We start from the raw sequence: 21322 nt of genomic DNA on the forward strand, positions 1-21322 counted from the left end.
TTTTTCCCCCCCCCCCCCCCCCCCCCCCTCCAGGCTGCAGTCTAATACTTCTTCTATTCCCCATGTCCCCTTCTGTGGATAAAATAATGTTTGAGTTGTTAAGATGGAGCCTAGGAAATCCACAGTTCTGATGTAGATACCTTCTGATAGAGTTCATATGATTAATTTTATATGTGGCCCAAGGCTGGAAATTGCTCTCTACCCTACCTACCAAATTCATCCCTGATAACAGCCCTGCGTTTTACGCTGATATCCACACTCTTTCTTCCTTTCTTTCTCTTGTTGTATTAGGAACAGCATTTTAATCCACGTTTATGTCTTGTGAGGCTGATAACTTCAGCAGGTTTGTCAGGTTTTCTTTGTCCTTCCCTAGATTAGACCATCATGAGAATTACTTGAATTTCTTTCACAGTCCTGTTTTCCTCTCCCCTTTTCCATTTTGACCAGCTCTTTGATGCTCTTCCTGCATCACGGTGCTCTTTCCTCTCTTGTTTTCTTTGAGCTGCTGTCTCTGAACTCCCTTATGCTGTTCTCTCTTCACATGAATCTCCTATATTCCTTTTTTGACTTTATCTCATGTTGATAACTTGCTGCTCCTGCATACTCATTCAACCTATGTCTGTTTTTCTGTTTTTCCATTCACTAAGGTTCTTTTGATTTGTTCTCTGTGAAACATTATTCATTCTCTGTTGCTTAGTTCCCAACTTTAATTATCACATCGCCAGTCCACTCCTCCCATGCTCTCGCTCAGCCTTTCTGTGAATTCAATGTTCATTACTTCTCCTGAAACTGTTTCCCGTATTTTGCTTTCCTCCTTCCAAAACCTTTTGCTCTACCTCTTGTTGCAAGGCCTGTCTTGCCAACTTCCAGCCCTAATTCACTCTCAACAATGTCTTTTCTCTAGCAAAACCATTCTGGTGGAAATCTGATGACCCAGACCACTTCTTCCCCCATTTGTTTTTTTCTCCCCCCCCCCCCCCCCCCCCCCCCCGCCAGGTATAACTACATTGCATATGTGCAGACCCATCTTTACAGCTTCTGAGTCAGTCCTTTCCCTGGCCTTTTTCCTTCTCTATATAGATTTCTGCCGATTTCTGCCAATGTGATATAGTAAGATGTGCCCATCTGCTTTTCTCAGTTCATCTTCCCTTCCTCTGTTGCTATCCCTTCCCTTTTCTTTTCATGGATACAGAAGTTTCTCGGTTCCTCTGGTTTATATACCCTTTCAGCTTACCCTAGAAATCTTACCTAGCTTCTGTGACTTCAGTCTCTCATTCTTTGCCTTAATTTTTGCCTCTCCTCTGGTTCTTTCCCTTAAAACACACAAGCAGAATGACTGTGATTTATTTCTGTATACAATCTCAAAGATGCTTTCTTATCCATCACCACAGATAAAACTCGTCTATTGTTTCCATGGTTCCTATTTACTGGAGCATCTTCTCCTTGCCTCTTGCCTGGCCTTGAGCTTCAAGCTTTGAATCTTCACTGGCTGCTTTTCCTTATCACATTAAACAAACTTTTTGTCTTCAGACACTGTTATCTGCACCCAGGCTCTCAGGTTCTTACTATAGAGATTCTGATTTTGACCTCTGATTAGCTCATATCTGTCACTGGAACAGTCTAAACCAAACATGTTTTTGCTCTGTTATGTGACCTTTTATGCACAGGAAGAGAAACTTCCTTTTACAAGGCTACATTGTTATCCTGTTTCAAATCCTTCTTTAACTTTCTTTTGCTATGATAACTACCAAAATTTCCTTATGCTTTCATAAGGTATTGTGTGCAATAAGGTCGAATGAGTTGACAGGAAATTTGCCACTATATTCATGACCAAACCTAATGTTTACCAGTTTTTTTTATATATAATAAAGTGATCTCCTTAAACTCTGTAAGACCCATGAAACAGCAACCCTGTGGTATGTGAGTCTTAGCTCATGAGTCAGCCGCATAAGAACTATGGTAACACTGATGATAAAAGCTAAACAGCAACTCTAATGAAGACATAACCTACACTACTGTCATCACCTGAGGTGCTTACAAAACACTGAGTGGGTACTGCGTTTTGTTTGTTGTTTTATTACAAATTTTTAAATGAGTCTGATATTTGTATGTCCCTAAAGCAGATGCTATGCGTGGTGTTTCTCCTTGCCCTTGTCTAGCAGCCAGGATTTTCTGCACACCCACTGTTAGACCCACTGTAATATTCTTGTAATATTTCATTTTTTACGGAAATCTAAAGGTCACCTCTAAAATGACTGCTGTGGCAGATTCTGGTCTTAGTTAAATCACTATTAAGCACAGGCAACTCCATACGCAGGCACTGACACTACTCTGAATTTTCAGCGATGCAACTCGGAATAGAACTGTTGTATTTTTGGCTCTATTCAAGAATCAGTCAGTATTAAGTTGATGGTTGCGTTGATGCTTCTTTTCACTGTTTGACAGTAGTTTGTGGATGTTGCTAAACCAGGTCATGATTCAGATACCTACCAAATATTTACGTATTAATGCTTTATAGGATTTATGTTTCCAACTTACTTCAGAAGTGGGGTGTGCATAGTTAAAAGAAAGTAACTAGTAGATTCTTGTATTCTACTGTGGTCTGGATCTTAGCTGAGCTGGTGAAAACTTCAATGCCACTAACTAAAGATCAAAACCTATCTTTATAAAAGCAGGGGTTGAATGTTTATAAAGAATACTTTGTTTTCAATATAGGTACTTATGTTTCTCTAAAACTTGGATCAAGTCTATATGCTAAATTTTGACCTGGTGATATACTTAGCTAGACGACACCACTAACTAGCATAACTTGTATTTCGATACTGCTGAAGTATGTTGGATGTTTTCCAAACAATAGAAAAAGATATGATGTTTAAACCTATGAATATAATATCTCACTGCAGAAAATTTTTTCTATTCTGTATCAGTTACATCTAGATTACACACTGATAGGTCTATGACTACATGTAATAGCAGCAAGTTATTTTCTTTGGGTTCTCCACTATTTCCTCGTAAAAATTCCTTCTGCCATGTATCCATAGGTGGCAATTCTAATAGCTGAGCTCAGGTTTTACACCACAGATCTGAGTGTTTCTATAAAATCACAGTAAGAATCAGCAGATGAGAACCTAATGAACCTACCAACTATCTTTCTGGAAAGTACGCTGGCAGCAGTTTTCTATTGGGCTGGTAACAGTCAGTGCTGGTGATAATAAGGAGCTCATGGTACGGCATCAGTTCTGGTCAATGCCCTTCTCATCCCCTGCCCTAGACTGAGGATTTCTGAATTAATTTTTTTTACCACTGTCCTTATACCTTCTTTGGTAACCTTAACTATCCCTAACATGCACACATACCTGCCTACATGTATGTGATGTTTTGGTTTGTAATTACTTGATTTGACTTTCCTTTAAGAACCCCCTTCTTACTCAGCAGCTTCCATTATTCTGTGTTCGTTATTGTGTGTGTGGTCCTGATCTGGATATGTAATGTACTTTAGCTAGACTGTGCTATCAATATGAATTTCTTGACTGACACTGCTATTACTCTCATTTTTTAATCTATTGCACAGACATTAATTCATTTCATGGATCTACCTTGGGGAGTTAGTGTAGAGGTTAGGCCTTATTTCTTAAATAGAGATCAAGATGGATCAAGTGAAAAAAGATTACTATTTCAATATTTGAATATATACAACACAGCTACCATTGAGGCTGATGATACTTGAAAACTCAGTGTGTTTCCTGATCACAAACAGTATCTCAAACTGGGCATCTAAGAAATGAAAATCACAAGCAGAGATAATCTTTGAAAAGAGGGGCTTAAGGGAGTTAATTAACATCACAAAGAACCACCATGACAAAGAGGAGTAGAATTCAGTAGTGTCCAGCCAAACATTTAACTAACTTAAATCATGACACTTCTTTCCTCAGTCATCTGACTAATAGAATATGCATTTTAACAGCATTAACAAATAAACCACAAAAGACAACAGCTTTCTCTGCTATGTTTTCTTGTTTGATTATTAGATCTGGCCCATCCTTTGTTTTGGATGGATTACAGTGCCTTAATATATAAGTAAAAGTTTTGTCATAACTTGTACATACAACTTCTGAGTATTTGAATATTAACCCTTAATATCTTTCTAAAATATCTTAAAATTTTCCAAATGATTTTTTTTCAAACAAAACAATCTTAATACTATCACAAGAGGTCATATTGATATCTGTACAGCTCATCTGTCAAGTTGAAGCTTAGATTCAATAAAAAGGGTGAAAAACACCAATAATAGGTTGTTACCCTATATGTGGAAAGATAGAGGGAATATCAGGGATTTCCACAAATACTTGCAGGCAGAAAGTTGTCAGGTTTGGTAACTTTGGTTTATGCTTCTGGCTCTGGAGAGACAGGTGTTCTAGAGGATACAGATTTTTTCTGATTTTCCTTAATATAAAATCCTTTCTTTCCCTTTTCTTTTCCCTTGGTCTAAGCCTCTAGACCAGCAAGTCCAATTACTCTTGTCCAGTAAGTGCTTTCTTGAAATGGAACCTTTCCCTACTCTAGCTAGAACTAAAATTTTTCAAAGTCTCTAAGTTAAACTTCCTGTTTTGTGAGAATGGCAAATGCACATCCACACCATAAAGATCATCTTCTGTTGAATTTCATGTCCTTGGCTCAAAGTCTGAAGGTATAGCAGGATTTTAAAGAAAAGTTCTCAGTTTCTTTTGATGTGGATGAAACATTTAATTTTTCAGAAGTGCCCAAACCATTTTTTATATGAAAAATTTCCCCAGACATTTATTTAAAGATATCTGATGGAGATATTTTCAATGTAAGTACTTTCCCAAGGCTTTAAGCAATGGAAAACAGCAACATAAGTAATATTGTCAGCCAACTGCAACAAAAAGTTGTACTATCAACTAAGAGGTTGCATTAAGAAAAAAAATTAATCTAGTCTTTTTTTCTTCCGTTGACAGATTTTTTCCTTCCTCTTCTTTCAAATTTCAGTGACTGTCTAAAAAGAATGTTAATAATGTCTGTGGCCACAGTTTTAAATCAACTTTAATATGTAATAAATGCACTTTAATGACCATACATTAAACAGTAAACTAACTTCTGTGAAATTATTTCAACCTTGCGTTTATACTGCATGCATGTCTGGGACTCTTTCTGGCTGCTTTCCTGGATTCAAAAATCTGAACCAATTTCTCCATTCCTTATTAGCCTCAGTTCTTCTTTAAAAAAAAAAAAAAAAAAAAAAAAGCGATGCCTGCTTAGTAGAACGCTTGACTTTTCAGTAAACTGCCTTGGGTATTTCCCAATATATCATACTCCCTCATGTCTTTTTCTCTTTTGTTATTAGTGTAAGAAGTGATTGAAAGTTAAAACCTGCAAAAATAAGGTTTTGTTAAAGTAGTGGAATCCACTGTGGATGTGTGTAATCATTAGAAACTGAGTACATTAGGTTAGCTTACACTCCTAAGTCTTAACATGTGTGCTGTGCTGCTACTTGCTAGATTTGCTTGCATTTGCTTTTACATGGGTAAGTGCTCAAACAGGCAGGTCCACTACCTCCTAAAACCTCCTAAACTTTCAGATAAGTAAAGAGAAAGAAGAAGCAATCAGAACCAATAAGCTGGGAAAGTATAGCTTGGGTAAGGTTTTGTTTTCTTCCTCTGGTAGTATATGTTCTGTAATACTGAATAGAATATCAGTCCTGAATTAATCAAGATTGCTAGCAATTATAGCTAAAACTGCTGTAGAAAGTTTGCTGCAACCTTTTGAACGTCATTTTACTTTCTTAAATTAGGTACTATTGGGGAAAAATTGCATGTATCATCTGGCTACTAGGATGGAAATACTGTAAAGAGCCAAATAAGATTAGGCTCCTAAAGCTCTGTGTGTGCAGGCTGGTGGTGGTGAAGCTATGTTATTAGGCTACTGGTATCACTTGCCTTTGAGGGAGAATATAGCTTTGTGCCTACGATGTCAGCTGAAATTCCTGCTGTTAGCAGCATACTGCATGCACAGTCTCTATATTGACTGTGATAGCAATAGCCATTGGCTTTATTCTTGGCCTAGGAGCCAGTTCTTTTCAATAAACTCTTGGAGGGCGAACATCTTTCAAGGCAGATTCTGTAACTAACTCTGCATTCCATGGTAACGTGCCAGTAGCTAATGCAACAAGAGACAATACTCAGATCTTTCCTTAGGGAAATTTTTACAATTGAATTGTGGTGTTGTAGTGTCATTCTCCTTCCTCACCCCGCCCATTACTTGGGAACATGCTGAGAAAAGGGATAAGTGTTTATGATTACAAACACACAGATCAGTTTGAGCAAGACAGAAGTGATGGGTAGGGGCAAAGAGCAAGCCTAGATATGAAAGCAACAATAATGACTGGTTTTATTGGCTATAAAAGTATGGACAGAAGCTTGTGCTAGTACTAAACAGGCTGCTTAGTTAAATGGGCTTCAACAGATTTATATAATAAACGAGTGCAAAATTTTGCTCAAGTATCCTTCCCACTCCAAGAATGAACTTTTTAGCATTACTTCTTTGATAACTGAAATAGATCACTGTTAGCTCAGGATTTGGGGCATGAAAATTTTATCTTGTGGGAAGAACTACCCATATTAGTCATGACAAGATAGCCCATATATATCATCAGATTTAAACAAATATATTTTCTTAACATTTTGAGCAGCTTCAATTGTCAGGAGAAGGCAGATGTATTAGCTTAGATGCACATATGCAGTATAATCTGGTGATTCAAAGAATAAAATTTATTGAAACAAAGTTTAGAGAGAAACATGCACAGTGAAAGGAAGCAATAGGGCTTTCCATTAGAGTAACTGTAAAGACTTTTATCTAATTAGAAACTTAGAGCCATGAAGCACTTTTAATATGAAATCTGACTAAAAAACCAGAACAAATTCTAAACTGCCTTATTTTCTGAGTGTGTTCCAAGAACAAAAAGTAAAACTGGTGAGAGGAAGTTCATCTCTATGTAGCCAGGACAGTAAAACGTAGTGACGTAATGGTTTGTAAAGTTATTCTTTTTCTGAACTTTAAAAAGTAGCAACTGTGAACATGGAAGATGCTTTTCAGTTTATGTGGGCAAACTTATTTAAATAAATCAAACTTTCTTACTGTAGTGAACTATTTGGAAATAGTATCTACTACTCTGCTTTACAAAGCAATAATATAATCACCTCATTGTATTCCTACTTGAAACAGTGATATCCATATATCATTGCAATATATGCATTAGGAGTGACTAGGAGCCAAAAAAAAGGAAATTCAGTAGTGTAAAACTCATTTACACAGTGTTTACATACTCCTGGTCTTCCCTACAATAAGGAGGTGCTACTCCGTCCTTTTCTGTGTTAAACATATTAATGAATGGCTAGCAGAATAGTTGATATGTAAAACACCGTGTGATATGAATGATGCATCTGAATGTGTTGTGGAAATGTGCAATAGGAAATACTCTACAGAATGTACAGGCTGTCTGAAAAGAATAATTTTTTCTTGAAAGTGTCTTTCTACCAAACTGTTTGTCATAAGCGATTTTTGAGGCTGATAACATAAAGTTTAAAAAAGATCTGCTTATCTTATATGGGCATAAAATCTCCAGATTCACCATAAGTACTGATGCATTTTGGAAGGAGTATGTATCCTCTTGATTCTGGTGTCTCGCAAGCCTCTTTTTTTCAGGATGAAGCTTGAATAAAGAGAGGAGAGGGAGTACCATATGTGCTTCTTGCAATATTTTTCATCTTTAATCACAGAGATGCACAGAAAATGTCACAAAAATTCAACCAATGATCTTATTAATGACATGAAAATGAAGCCTCCGTTAATGAGGACTTAAAGGAAAACCAGTTTTAAATGTTCTGAACATGTCAGAATAAGCATGATTAAGGAGCCAACTTTAATTTTTATATAATTAAAATAAGAAATTGGCCTGATATCTAATACAGTAATTTCATTCTCTCTGTGTGGCTGGGAAGTTACTCATTAAGAAACAGCTTCCTCAACTCTTATTCTTCATCTTCTATGACCATTGGAAAAAGCCAATTATTTGAAGAAAGTATAACTCCTCATTTTGGAGGGTTTTCCTTTCCACATCTCTGATGCATTAGAGTAAGTAAAGTTGTGCTAATTACAATTCTATTAATATGTATGCTATTATTTTAATTATCTGCTGATTAATCTGTTCTTCATGTGCTAATATCCTGATGTGCAAAGGGAAGTAAGACAAATATAGCTGATATTAAGACTCTTTTGTAGAATTTTAAACCAGGTGATAACAATACACAGTGCATTTGGGGCAAAGGATTCAGACATCTTTAAATTTAAGGTATCCAAAATGCTTAAATTACAAGCCTGTTCATACACTGTGGTTCATACAGGCTAAGATGACAGATAAGCACTCCGAACTGTCACATAGAGGTGACTCGCTGTACTGATTGGATAACTAGTTTAGAACAACTGAGAATAAGATTGTCATGGTTAGTTTCTGGAATCGGTTACTGTAGAAGTCCTGTTCTAGTTAATTAATTTCATGCATGTGGATTTGGGATGGATTTACAGGCAGGTGTTAGAGCATGGAGATTAAAGAGTGTAGTGAGAATGCGGGTTTAAATAGGAGCAAGAAAGAAGAGTGGAAGTAGAAATACTGTATGGGAGGTCTTCAGAACTGAGAAAAAGCTGCTGTTATGAAAATGTGTATGTTAATAGTGTTCTGGGAGTCTAAGGAAAGACAGGAATGAGTGGGATATCAAAGCACATTTTAATTGGTATACTTCATATACTGGTTTTTTGAGTGTTCGCTTTTTTGTGGTCAGAGTTCCAATTTTGCAATTGTTTGCAACATCTATTCACCTTCTTCTGACTAAAATGTAATGCTCTCCTCAATACACCGGTACCAATCCTGACCTATACTGACTTATCCTGGTAGTCATGAATTGTATCCAGGTCTACATTAGTTCAACTATATGTATCTCCCTTAAGCAGGGTTAGAGTTAGGAAGGGATATCAAGATAAATATAGAATCAGTAAAAGTATTTAAGAGTGAGTGATTGCAAGTTCAACCGTCCCAGGCTAACATCTCAGGAAGCTTCAGGAATGAATATGTAAAACTGTCATCCATTGACTCTGTCCAGTCTCTATACCTTTTTCTCTGATGTTAAGGGATTAACAATGATTGTTGTAATTGTTTGTCCCTCCATACGTGCACGTTTCACATTCCCAGATACCTTCACATCTTTGTATTGGAAACTGCTGAAAAGGGATCCAGTGTGTTGCAAGAACCTGCCTAATGCCAAGATGCTGTTACAGAACTGTAGAGCCCAGAGATGCATACCAGACTTGGGTCTCAAAGCAGACACATACACTCTACCTTTCCACTTGTCAGCCCATCATAAATTAGAAGAGAACTGTAAGTGACTTTAAACATGTTCAGAGAGAAAGCTATACAAAATACAGAAACTAAGATTAGGATAGCCCACTGTGACAAAGAATATACACATAACAGAATAGTTAATACCTCTTGCAAAACAGAAGAGTCTGAGATCATTACATTTGTTTCTACCATCTGAGGAATGAAATCCTAGATATATAATTTATTTCCCCCCTTCTACCCTCCCAAATAAATGTTCTAAGAATGATGGTTTTTCATGTAAATGTGAGATGCTAAGAATCTCAAAAAACTGAGCTTTATTCTTTATTTTAACCATATAACCCTTCTTCAGTACTGCAGCTGATGTAATTGTCCTTATCTGTATCTGTGAAGCCTCCGTCTTGAAGTTTTTATGCTGTGCCATATCTCAGTTAACATTATCTAAAGGTTAGCTAAAACTATTATTTGACATAATTAACTTCTACTATAGTCACAGCTACTGAGAAGGTAAAGCAAGATCTCACTGAAATCCCTGGCTGATAATGACTTTGGCAAGGCAAAAACCAAGAGTTAAAATTCTCAACGATAAAACAGTGTCTTACAAAACATGTACTATTAAATGTATATGCATTAATAAATACATGTTGCACACTAAAATAGAAGTCATGTAAATAGAAGTGCATATTTTTCAACCAGAGCAGTGCGGCTAAGTAGGAATGAGACCCACCCCATCCTGCTGTATATCTATGTAAGTGAATCTTATCCTATGATATAGGTGATGTGGGGAAAGGAAAAATACATACTGGTAAATCCAGTGCTCCATTTCAAATACTTAATTACAGATTACTATTTTGGAGTGCTGAAATATCCTTTGTTCACTAAAGTTTCTGCTGTGATGCTTAAGAAAGAGAGAAAGTACAGTACATGAGGTTGCAAGTAGTTGTAGTTCAGTTTCTTTTCTCACAAAAGCTAGAGGTTCAACATCTGGCTTGGATTATTCTGTCCCTCTCCTAGTAGTGTGGAACCATCCTCTTCAATATGTATTTTAGTGCTTTGTCACAGCTACATTGAAACGCTAGCAAGTTTGTGCAGGAAAAACTTCCAAAGATTTCTAGGGCAACTTTGAAAATGGAATCTGGGAGACTTAGTCTTATTAAAATGTAGTAGAAGTTATATTTCTTTAGTAAGCTCTGAAATTTTTCTTAGTTTGTAAAAATACTCACTGAAGACCCTCTAGACAGAAGTAAACAGACAGCAAGATAGGTGCCAAAGTGAGCTGGGGCCAGCATACGGCGAGGAAGCCATGACATCTGTGATTCTGCTGCCCACTGTGCTCAGAGCTCAGTGGGAGCAGCAAGGCCTTCCTAGAAAAGAGGCAAGTTATCACCAATCAGCTATTAGTAATGTGTTTTCCCTCTGTGAGAGGTAACTGCTTCCTGCTGTTGCCTTCTGCAGAGTTCCAACTAGCAGGCTTAACCCCTAATTTGGAAAAGAATAATTGCTCCAATGGTCACTGAAAAGCTGTCAGCCCTTGCTTGGGATGGCATTTCCTGTGATTTTTGTATGCAACATTCACCTTGTAGTCACTGTAAGCTTTTACTGCATCTCAGAATTTCCCGTATTAAAAATGGAAGAGAGGAGGCTTAATAACACTTAGCTTGGCTATGGAAAGAAGCTTACAAAGTTGTTGTAGCAGTGCATCACTATTGATTAAGCAAGATGCAGGTAGTACGTTTAAGAGTACTGTTCTCCAGGGGGCAAAGAAGATCTGTTACTGTATGCTGCAAAGATCAGTAACTCTCCCTTCTACAAAATCATGAAGCAAAGTTAATCACCTCCTTTTGCTTCCTAATTTAGTTATTTAAATGTTCAGTGCAAACAGAAAAGATGAAAGAAAACTCAGGAGGACATCTGTCTGAGTACAAGATATTGATATAAATAGAGAGACTTGGAAAAGTATTTGTGAGTCTGTTTCATTTTCTACTTCAGGAAAACCAGTCAGAACAGGACTGTGCAGGAAAAGCACTGCCATAAGCTCTTGCTGAGGGAGAAATTGGGGCATAGCTCAGCACTGTTTGTTTTCATGTAGGTTTAGATAATAAAACACAGAAGGCTGAAAGGGAGATTTGATTTACTATTGTTCGGAAACCACATTTTCTTAGGTCTGCAAGCTTCAGCTGTCCCTATGTTTTTGCTAGGGTTTTAGATTTTTGCTTTTCTTTACATATTTTTCCATCTGTATTTTCTGTTTGGGATAATAAAAGGTTTAGAAGTCTAGAAGAGGAGGAGAAAGTGAGCGGTTTGCAGCAAGGAAACAGAGTCTCTCATTTCATTCATTTCTTTTCTCATTGTTTGGCAGGTGGAAAGCACAGATTTACAGGGCTGAACTGCATCAGCTGAAGAAGTGGGGGAAGAGAAACAAAACAAGTACAGCACCATTGAAAAGAGCTTCAGCTTTATCTAGCAGCATCACCACAGCAACCAGAAAATACAATTAAAAGACAAGGGCTAGAGCAGAGAAGCAGAAAGTGCAGCTCCTTACCTTTGGACAGAAGGCAGCAAAATAATTATGCAGAACAGAAAAGAGTATTTGATGGATCTAGCCAAACTGTGGCAAAGGGAAGTGTCCCTTCATTAACAGGAATGTGCCACTGTTTATGCACTGGAAAGGGGAGTGCCATGAGATCTACTGAAGAGACTATTTCTGTGGTTGCATATCTACATGTGTTTGCACCCCTGCTGGGACTGAATTAGGTGGTACAGGCATCTTGGACCATCAGGTATTGGATAGCGACATTTTTTTTTTTTTTTCATTCAAGGTGTACCTGGCACGCGAACTGAAAGACACTGCAGATCTTTTTCAGAGACACAAACAGAGTGAGACAATCTCCAGCCTTTCCCTTCTGTATCTCCCTGCTATACCATGGGATGTCGGCAAAGCTCTGAGGAGAAAGAGGCAGCGCGGCGGTCCCGTAGGATTGACCGCCACCTGCGCTCTGAAAGTCAGCGACAACGAAGAGAGATTAAGCTCCTTCTCCTTGGTACCAGCAATTCTGGGAAGAGTACTATTGTAAAGCAGATGAAAATCATCCATAGTGGTGGCTTTAACCTGGAGGCCTGTAAGGAATACAAACCTCTGATTATCTATAATGCAATTGATTCTCTCACACGTATCATTCGGGCTCTAGCCACCCTTAAGATAGAATTTCACAATCCTGACAGAGCGTATGATGCTGTGCAGCTTTTTGCCCTGACAGGCCCAGCTGAGAGCAAGGGTGAGATTACCCCTGAGCTTCTGGGAGTCATGAAACGGCTCTGGGCAGACCCTGGTGTGCAGGAGTGCTTTTGCCGCTCCAATGAGTACCACCTAGAGGATAATGCTGCATACTACTTAAATGACCTAGAAAGGATTGCAGCACTGGACTACATCCCTACAGTGGAAGATATTCTGCGTTCTCGGGACATGACCACAGGGATTGTAGAAAATAAGTTCACCTTCAAAGAGCTGACTTTCAAAATGGTGGATGTGGGTGGACAGAGATCTGAACGCAAAAAATGGATCCACTGTTTCGAGGGGGTTACAGCAATAATTTTCTGTGTGGAGCTGAGTGGGTATGACTTGAAGCTGTACGAAGATAACCAAACAGTAAGTGCACCTTCCGTTCCTCATTCTCTTTCCTTCTCTTCCTTTCCCCCTCTCCAGTGTTTGGCCTTTTTTTCTCCCCCATCTCCCTACGCTCCCAAGGCAGTAATCCCTGAGCTCCCAGTCCCAAATGTGATTTCCTTCCTCTTACTCCCAATCTGTAGTAAAAAGCCAGAAACTATGATTCTTTTATTTGGATAGGTTTTCCCCACTGGACAGATTTATTTATTTATTTATGTAATGTTACTTTCGGGAAATGGAGGTGCTCTTCACATCACAGCAGGTTTGGTGGTTTGGTTTTTTGTTTGTTTGGTTTTCTTTTCTTTTTTTTTTTTTTTTTTTGTGTGTGTGTGTGCCTTTTTGCTAAATGTTTACCTTGTTAAGTGTTACTCCAAACCACTTCAAAAGGTAGACAGTAGTGACATCCTGCTGTACAGGGATGGTTAATTTGGACACCGTGTTTTGCAAGTCCTGGGAAATTTTGAAGCAAAAATAGTAATAAGTAACAGTTTTCTCCCCATTTTTTTCCCAGGATTTTCAATTGGAATTTGAGATGAATTTAAAAAAATAATCAAATGGTTTTTAATTAGTATGGGACTTTAAAATTTTCTTTTACTATTTTTGTTCACATGGCTGATTTGCATTGTCCAATGTATAACTATTCCTGTTTAATTCCCTTTAATGCTATTAGCTTCCGGTTTTCACAGCATGGAAATACAGTAGCTATGGAAAAACATATGAATGCTTAATGCATATGCAACTATGTGTTTGCTGTTGCATTCAGGTTGCCTGAGTTAACCTTTATAGGGTTTCATTTGAACTTATTTTTTTGACAGCCTTGTAAAACATGATGCTTAAGAGATGGAAGTTTGTGGGTAGGAACACGTAATGATTCCATCATCTAGCGGTTCCTAAACATGCTGTATTTCTATTTGAGAACAGCTGCCTTTCAGGAAGAATTAAAATCTGTATTGTAAAATCTGAAAGCTAACCTTAAAATGCTTCTACTTCTTTTGCACTCCTTTACACATCTTCACTTGTTTTACACTTTTGAAAGCTTATTCACCAATATTGGTTCCTGGAGTAGTCCAGAACACCAAAATCCCTGTTCTTTTCAGCAGGTGCATTACGTAAGTGTTGTTGGGGAGGAAATTGTTCCAAGAAGTTTTTTTATACAGTTTCAAATCTAACTGGATCTCAGTAAGTTTACAGAAGGGGATCTTTCAGCCAGGTCTAACAATCTGGTTTTGGCAGTCCTCTATGGAAGAGGATTATTAATCAGCCTTAACTGTTGTTCTTTATCAGATACCCTGGCCCCCATTTATGTGTAATACACACATCTATATTAAAGTTTCTTTACAAAGTATCTTAAATCAAATGTAGTATACTGCACATGTATGTGTAAAAGCTGTATCATCTGTGTGACATCCTCTAGTGCTTGTATGGGTGTGACACCACTTCGTATACAGCTGTTTCCTTTTCCCTTTTTGCCCTAAAATAATAATTTCAAGGAACCCCTGAAAAATCTCACAACTGATTACCAGTTCATATAGACTTTTCTGAAATGGTAAAGTGGAGGAACAGGTTGGGAGAAAGGAGAATTTCCTCCACAAACGGACCCAGTGGAAGGGAGTACTGGAGGTCTACATAAGATGTCTGTCACAGTGCACATCTCCCTGTGGTGAATTTTCTCTACCCTGAAAAGCTCCACTCCCCTGTCCTGGAGGGGGGGCCAGCTGTGACCTTCTTCCCTGTTGTTTATTTTGTACTGGACTTGTGTAATGTCAACATAGTTGCATACCTGTTTTTTTCGTTAAAAATTGTTTATCAAGAGCTCCTGTGCTCTTTAAAGATGCCAAATACATGGTCATGGTTTTGATAATGACTGGAATAACTGCAATGCTTTAATGGCTAAATGTGAAAGCCTTCCCAAAATTATGCATATTTTATATAACACATGCCATTCAGCAGATCCCTGAGGCAAGGTGAATTATATCAGTACCTGAAATTACTTCAGTGCCTTCTATCTAATCTGCTGTTTGTATAATATCACTTATCATAGAATCATGGTACAGATTAAAATATTGTCAAGTGACCTAGAGGATGCCACTGGTCTGGTGATAGAAACTTATAGCAATCGAGGTGGGGGAACTCCATGAGATGGAAGTGGTTAAAGAAAAGAATTCCATAGGTGATACTTCTGACATATTTTCCAGAGTTTGTATCAGAAGTTGAGAGAGGTCACTGAGGTAGCACTGGAGGAAGATGCTAGTGTTTCCTTCCCAGCTGTATGAAAAATGGACAAACCAAAAAGAAACAATTATCAGACAAAACCTGTGGAGCAATACTTCCCAGAAATCTCACCCTTGGCTTTTTGTTTGCTTGTTTGTTTTTACTGCCATACCTCTCAGTAAAGTCTTGTCTGTTCCAGTTCTGGGTTCTGCAACCAACTCCTTCCCTACCAAGCAGCGTAAGACTAGATCATCACTAAAGAAAATAAGTGAAACTATTCCCTTCACATCCCATGCATGCAGGAAACGGGTTCTTTACTTATCACTTTATACAATCTCTTATCATTATTGGTATAGTGATGTGAGATTATTTCAACTCATTTGTACTCTTAATTCCTTTGTCAATACTTTTGGTTGCTAATACAGTTGCTTTACCAAGATTTTTCTTATTAGAAGGGAGCCAAGTGGTAAGTTTGAGAAGCAATTATACTTAGGTTTCAACCAAGACTACAAAATAATTTCCAAAAATATTCCCTTTGATTTACAAGCTTGCCTTATATGGTTGAATCCCTTTTGTGTGCACTTTCTATGATTCTTCAAGGGAAAAAAACTTACGGTCAAGAACATTCACCTATGAATTTTGAAAAAACTTTTCAGAAATACTTGAATTTTACTGCAAATGGAATACGCATTATGAGTACTAAATCTTTTACAAAGATTTTTCTCATTAGAAGGCAGCTAAGTGATAAGTTTGAGAAGCAATTATAGTAGGTCATGAGAAATATCAGACCAGAGAAATTTATTTTAAGAGGAAAAAAAAAAAAAAAGATTGTTACCTAATTTTTAGTAGCTTTGTCAAGTTTGTGTAGACCTTTCTGTCATGCTTCTATCATTGACTCCATGTGTCTGAGGCTATTCTATGAGTACCAAATTCCCTCTTAAATGATTTTTGCAAAGGTATGATATTTCCAATAATCCTTGTCGGCAGTGTTGGAGTTGGCCCTTTTTTGTTGGTATAGTGTATCTTATATATATTTCCCTATTCTTATCTTCTGTAGTGATTTTTACAGCTTATCCACTGCACTTCCATTGTCTTCTCTGTACTACACTAACTGATTACCATTCACTGTTCTACACGTGGACTTATGCTTCAATATCTGGAGATTCTTGTCTTGGCATTAGTGCCTTCCTGTTGTAACAGATTTCTATATCTGATTTTTGTTTAGTAACCTCCTTGATATGAAAGAAGCATTGCCCCTAATTCTTTCTCTTCATTTTCAGAGATGGTGGGAAAATCATATCTTATTTATATTTAGACCCTGACTAGGAGTTAGTTGGTTTCTTGCATTCTTTAGGCTTTTCCTGCCTTGCTCTTCGGATTTAAAAATCAAAAAGAACTAGCTCAAAGGGAAAAAGATCAATATACTCTGAAAAATCCTTATGGATGTTGATTTTTATCCTAATATCTAGAATCACATAAAGTAAGTGTCTGGGTTATTTCAGAGCGACATTGAAGCCCACTTTTACATAGTATTTTACAGCCTGGAGGGCTAATGTCCTATGATCTCTTTTTATTCCTTTTCTACATTCTGATGTTCCTTGGTGCTACTGCTTATAAAGGCTACTCAAGAGTGAAATTCAGACTTTTATCATCCCTCAGCTTCCATATGTATGTAACCACTGTCCAAGTATTTGCCTATCTATAACGTTAAATTCTGCGGACACATTTTTGTGATCTGCAGAGAAATCAGAACACAGCTGAAGTATGTGAGAACAGTCATCTTCCCGAAACTCCTACTTATGCCGCAAAAAGGAGAGGGACACTAATAGCATTTAAGGGGGAACCTAACTATATAATCATAAAGAACAGGTTACTTTTGGCTCATCTTTCTTTGGCTGTTATGCTTTATCCAAACATACATCCATAATTTTGCTGTGTAGAGATGGCATGTTCCAGGTGTGCTGAATACACGATACAGTGTTAAAAAGCTCCAAGAGCTAAACTGTGAGAAGTACCTACATTGGTAGATCACTTGAGCTGCAACGCTGAGACTGCCGCCCACAAAGAAAGCCCTACAAATAATAGTGTTGCCGAGTCTAAAATGCTTCCTGGTGTAGTATCTATGGTGAAGACAACTGTTAAATAAAACTAGTCCACTGCTAAACATAACTTACTACTTGACAGAGCGTGTAAGAATGTGGCTGACTTATAAACTGTGGAAGCTGAGCAAATTATATGAATATGATAACTTCTGTGCTTCCTGTTGACAGAAGTGGATAAATGCTATGCATGAGCTTTGTCTTTATTGAAGATGTGTTAAAATAATGATTGACAAATATGGTAAAAATTGAGGGGGGGAAAAAAAAAAGGTAGTTCTGCATACTGATAGGTCCTGAATATAGCTAACTCATGAAGTCTGTTCAGGGCAAGGTTATTGTAGTATGCAGAAAGGAGAACAAAAGTAAAAGTAATGCCTGAACTATCAGTTGCCTGGACAATTTTTCCTTTGTGTGTAATTTTGAGACAAATTAATCTTTATACTGCCTGGAAACAAATGAGAGGAAGGGAAGACAGAATTTTTCTGGGGCTTTTGTCTTTCTCCTGCTATACTTTATTCTGGGTAACGCCACTTGCAGAGACAAAATTACCTGAGTCAACAGTTTGTAGATCTGGCCAAACCAATGTTTTGACTTGTCTGTTCATCATATGTGATGAGTTTAGCTGCTTACTAAAGAGCAAGATAGTGAAAACTATAATTCTTCACCTTTTTTTTTCCTCCAGCTTGTGCACTTTCCTCTGTTGCTCTCTATAACAATATTTTTTCTGCTTATCTGGTGTTATCTGCAAGTGTCATCTGTGTCTGTTTTCATTTCCACAATGTCTTATGTGGTTTTTGCAACCTAACATGTAAAAAATATAGTTGTATCTTTCCATGCACCATACCTAGTTAGTATAACTCAACTAGGTAACAGCTGCGTCTTCTTTTGACACAGTTGCAAAATTGGTTTGTACAATACTTTTGGAATGCTATTGATTTATTATAAGATTATTATTCCTGACCAGCACTCTGAGGAGGTTGCCTTAGGTTTTTATATCCCCATGATGATTTCTTCTCTATTATATCAAATAAATTATTGTCTTAGTTTTCATGGTCCTTTAGCAGCTGATTGACCCATTCTATCTTTTATTACATATTAAGATGTCATCTCTGGCCTTGATAATATTAAGTTATCAAGTGATTTTTTTTTTTGCCTTCTTACGTGTTGCATCCTGCACTTAGGAGTTCTCTGTTAATATCCAAGCATCTCATCTTTATTTAAATTTCTCCTTAAATTAACGTATGCTAGAGAACGTAAAATAATCTGTACGCTCTCATGTTAGTACTCCTGCTTCTCACCCTGAAAAGGAGTCTTGCAGTTTCTTTGGAAGTCTCCTCATCTGTCCATCTGTATGCATTTCAGTTCTGTGTTTCATACCTGCTATACATTCTGATGGATAGTTTTCAACTTTCTTCTACAGTGCATTGCTGCAACAGGGTTCTAGACCATTAGAAAGATTCTTCAAAGATACAATAACAAAGTAAATAATGAAATGAGTTAAACATGAGTGTATGATTGAGAATTCCTGAGGTCAGTAGTTGCAACAGATTCACATGGTGCAGGAGATACCAAGTAAAGGTTGTACACATCTGCTTTTTCTAAAAAGGACACTAGTTCAATAATTTTGTAAATATGAATGTAAAAGGAAAACTACTTGCAGGTAACTTAGGTTTAGATAATTTTTATTCTCTTTCTTACAGCCATTGCAAGTGAATGGAAAAATGAAACTTTAGGCTCTTTTTGAAGCTATTTTTTTAGTATAGCACCTTGTTAAAAGGAAGATGCAGATGAAAAAGACAAAATACTGCAGCAAACAGTTCAGACTGCAGTAGGCCTCATGCAAAAGAAATCATTGGGGTCATAATGGAACCTCTCAATTATGTAATAATAATTTACCTGGAAAGCCCTCTGTCATATGCTAATTGTATGAATTTTGAACAGAAATCTTGTTTCTGCCAGGAAATTTTTTATCAAGTAAACAAAATATTACACTTTTTTTTCTTTTCTTTTCTTTTTTTTTTTTTTTTCTGAAGCCAAATACTTAAGGAGCTTATTTACCTTTCCTGATACTTCAGCTTTTTGAGAGTACAGTGTATTAAAACTCCTTTCTGGCATGCAGCTGTTTTCCTGCAATACTAATAACAACAGTCAGGACAGAGGGGAAATTGTGATACACGTTATACATAGCCCTTTTAGCGCCTTTTATTATCAGCAGTAAAAAAACATGTCAGCAAACATCTTTCTGACAAACTAAGTCTCTTGGGAATCTGAGAAAAAGATTGACCTAAACCATTCAGGTGCCCTCATTTTTTATGAAGCCTTTCCATTTCAAGATGTTTCATAGCAAACTTTGTGTGAGAGCAAAGCCTAGATGACTTCAGCATTCATGTGTGTAAACTTTCAGCACTGCAAATGAAATTCTAGCCTTGCCTTTTTTCACTTAAGAAAGAAATGTATACATTCCTTTACCAAAATTTAATTTTATATAGTAATATATCAAGATTCTAGCCTGAAGACTTGTATTTAAGTGTATATCTTCTAAAATACATAAATATCTGTAAAATAATGAATATACATAAAAAAATCAATCAAATCCCAATTTGCAATTCTTTTTCCTAGATATTATTTCAAGTATGAAGATTTATTTTTGGTTACATTGTTCACTGTAATTGTATGCTTCCGATATGGATATCAACACGTAGAACACATGGGACAGCAATTTTCTATATTTTGGACTTGTTGCCATACCCTGAACTTTATATTCCATGTAACTTCAGATACTAACAGTAACTTTATATGCAAACTATTCTGGCTGTATGTTTACTGAATTACTTCCTTTAATTGCAAAAAAAAAAAAAGTTCACAAATATGATAACGTGTTACACTGTGGAATATAAAAAATATACTCATTCTAATGACATGGTTTGATTGGATGAAGATGCCAGTATCGGATTCTAAAAGCCTGAGAAGTTTTGCTGTGAGGCTTATCTATTTAATGTTGATAGACTAATTCCTAAGACAAACCTGTATTTAAACCTGAAGATAAATAACTATTTTTATTACTGTAGAGCAGTGGGCTTAATTCAAAGAAATTTGGAGAGACAACAACAGGAAGACTTCTACCTGTTCTGGAAAAATATGGCATGAAAGTAATGCTGTATTACTGCAGCATTAGTGCAATGGATTTACTGAATAGCATTCATTTACTTTGGTATCTAATGTTGGTCATCAGACTTGCGTCTGAATTAGATGACTACATTTCCGAGAGTATTTAGGTAACTGCAGGGGATTGCTCAAATCCCTCTACGACAAATGCCTGAAAGATGATATAACTATCTTTTTTTGGTCTCTGTGACTGGCTGTATTCAAAACTCCTAGACTAGGTAAGGTGGTTTACTGTGATTTTTAAATTAATTCAGAGTATTACAGTACAGAGGTAAATAAAATACTAGACATCAGGAGTGGCAGAATGCTCCTAAATATCCTATAAGCTTTGGGCTCAGAATAGTCTTTAGGTGGAGAGACATTGGTACTGACAGACAAATAAATACAACTTAAGTAAAAATCTGTTATTCAGTAATACTACTATCCCCCAAACTATAAAAGAAGAAGAAGAAGAAAAACCAAACCCCAAACCTAATTCCACTAATGTCTATTAATCTAGTGTGCAGGTAAAACTTGCTTTCTAATTACAGGGTTAAACTAGCTACTAGAGTAGTATATATGAACACAAGACACCTGTTGAGCACTTGGAGGATTGTAATGAGTCAGTAGCAAAGCCATTGTCTAGATAACTTAGTCAATATGTGCAGAAAGCACCTCCTATCTGTATCAGTTTCATGGGCAGAGAAGTTGATTGTATAAACTGGATAGCATCTATTTGATAAAGACTCAATTTGTGAAGGAAAGGAGCTGAATTTCTCAGCCTCTCTCAACTGCGTT

General features: G+C 37.0%; 2 protein-coding genes across 2 annotated transcripts in view; one reads left to right on the forward strand and one right to left on the reverse strand.

Annotated features, from left to right (window-relative positions):
- RSPH14 (radial spoke head 14 homolog (Chlamydomonas)) overlaps window positions 1-21322 on the reverse strand; it is a 104148-nt gene that overhangs the window by 31500 nt on the left and 51326 nt on the right. The window lies entirely within an intron of this gene.
- GNAZ (guanine nucleotide binding protein (G protein), alpha z polypeptide) overlaps window positions 11992-21322 on the forward strand; it is a 50099-nt gene continuing 40768 nt past the window's right edge. The window contains exon 1 of the mRNA XM_010575098.1: window positions 11992-13052. Within this exon, the coding sequence (XP_010573400.1) occupies window positions 12330-13052 (723 nt within the window). The 5' untranslated portion in view covers window positions 11992-12329. The remainder of the gene's footprint in view (window positions 13053-21322) is intronic.

The sequence above is a fragment of the Haliaeetus leucocephalus genome, unplaced genomic scaffold (genome assembly GCF_000737465.1).
Source record: "Haliaeetus leucocephalus isolate CR32 unplaced genomic scaffold, Haliaeetus_leucocephalus-4.0 Scaffold13, whole genome shotgun sequence".
NCBI lineage: Eukaryota > Metazoa > Chordata > Aves > Accipitriformes > Accipitridae > Haliaeetus > Haliaeetus leucocephalus.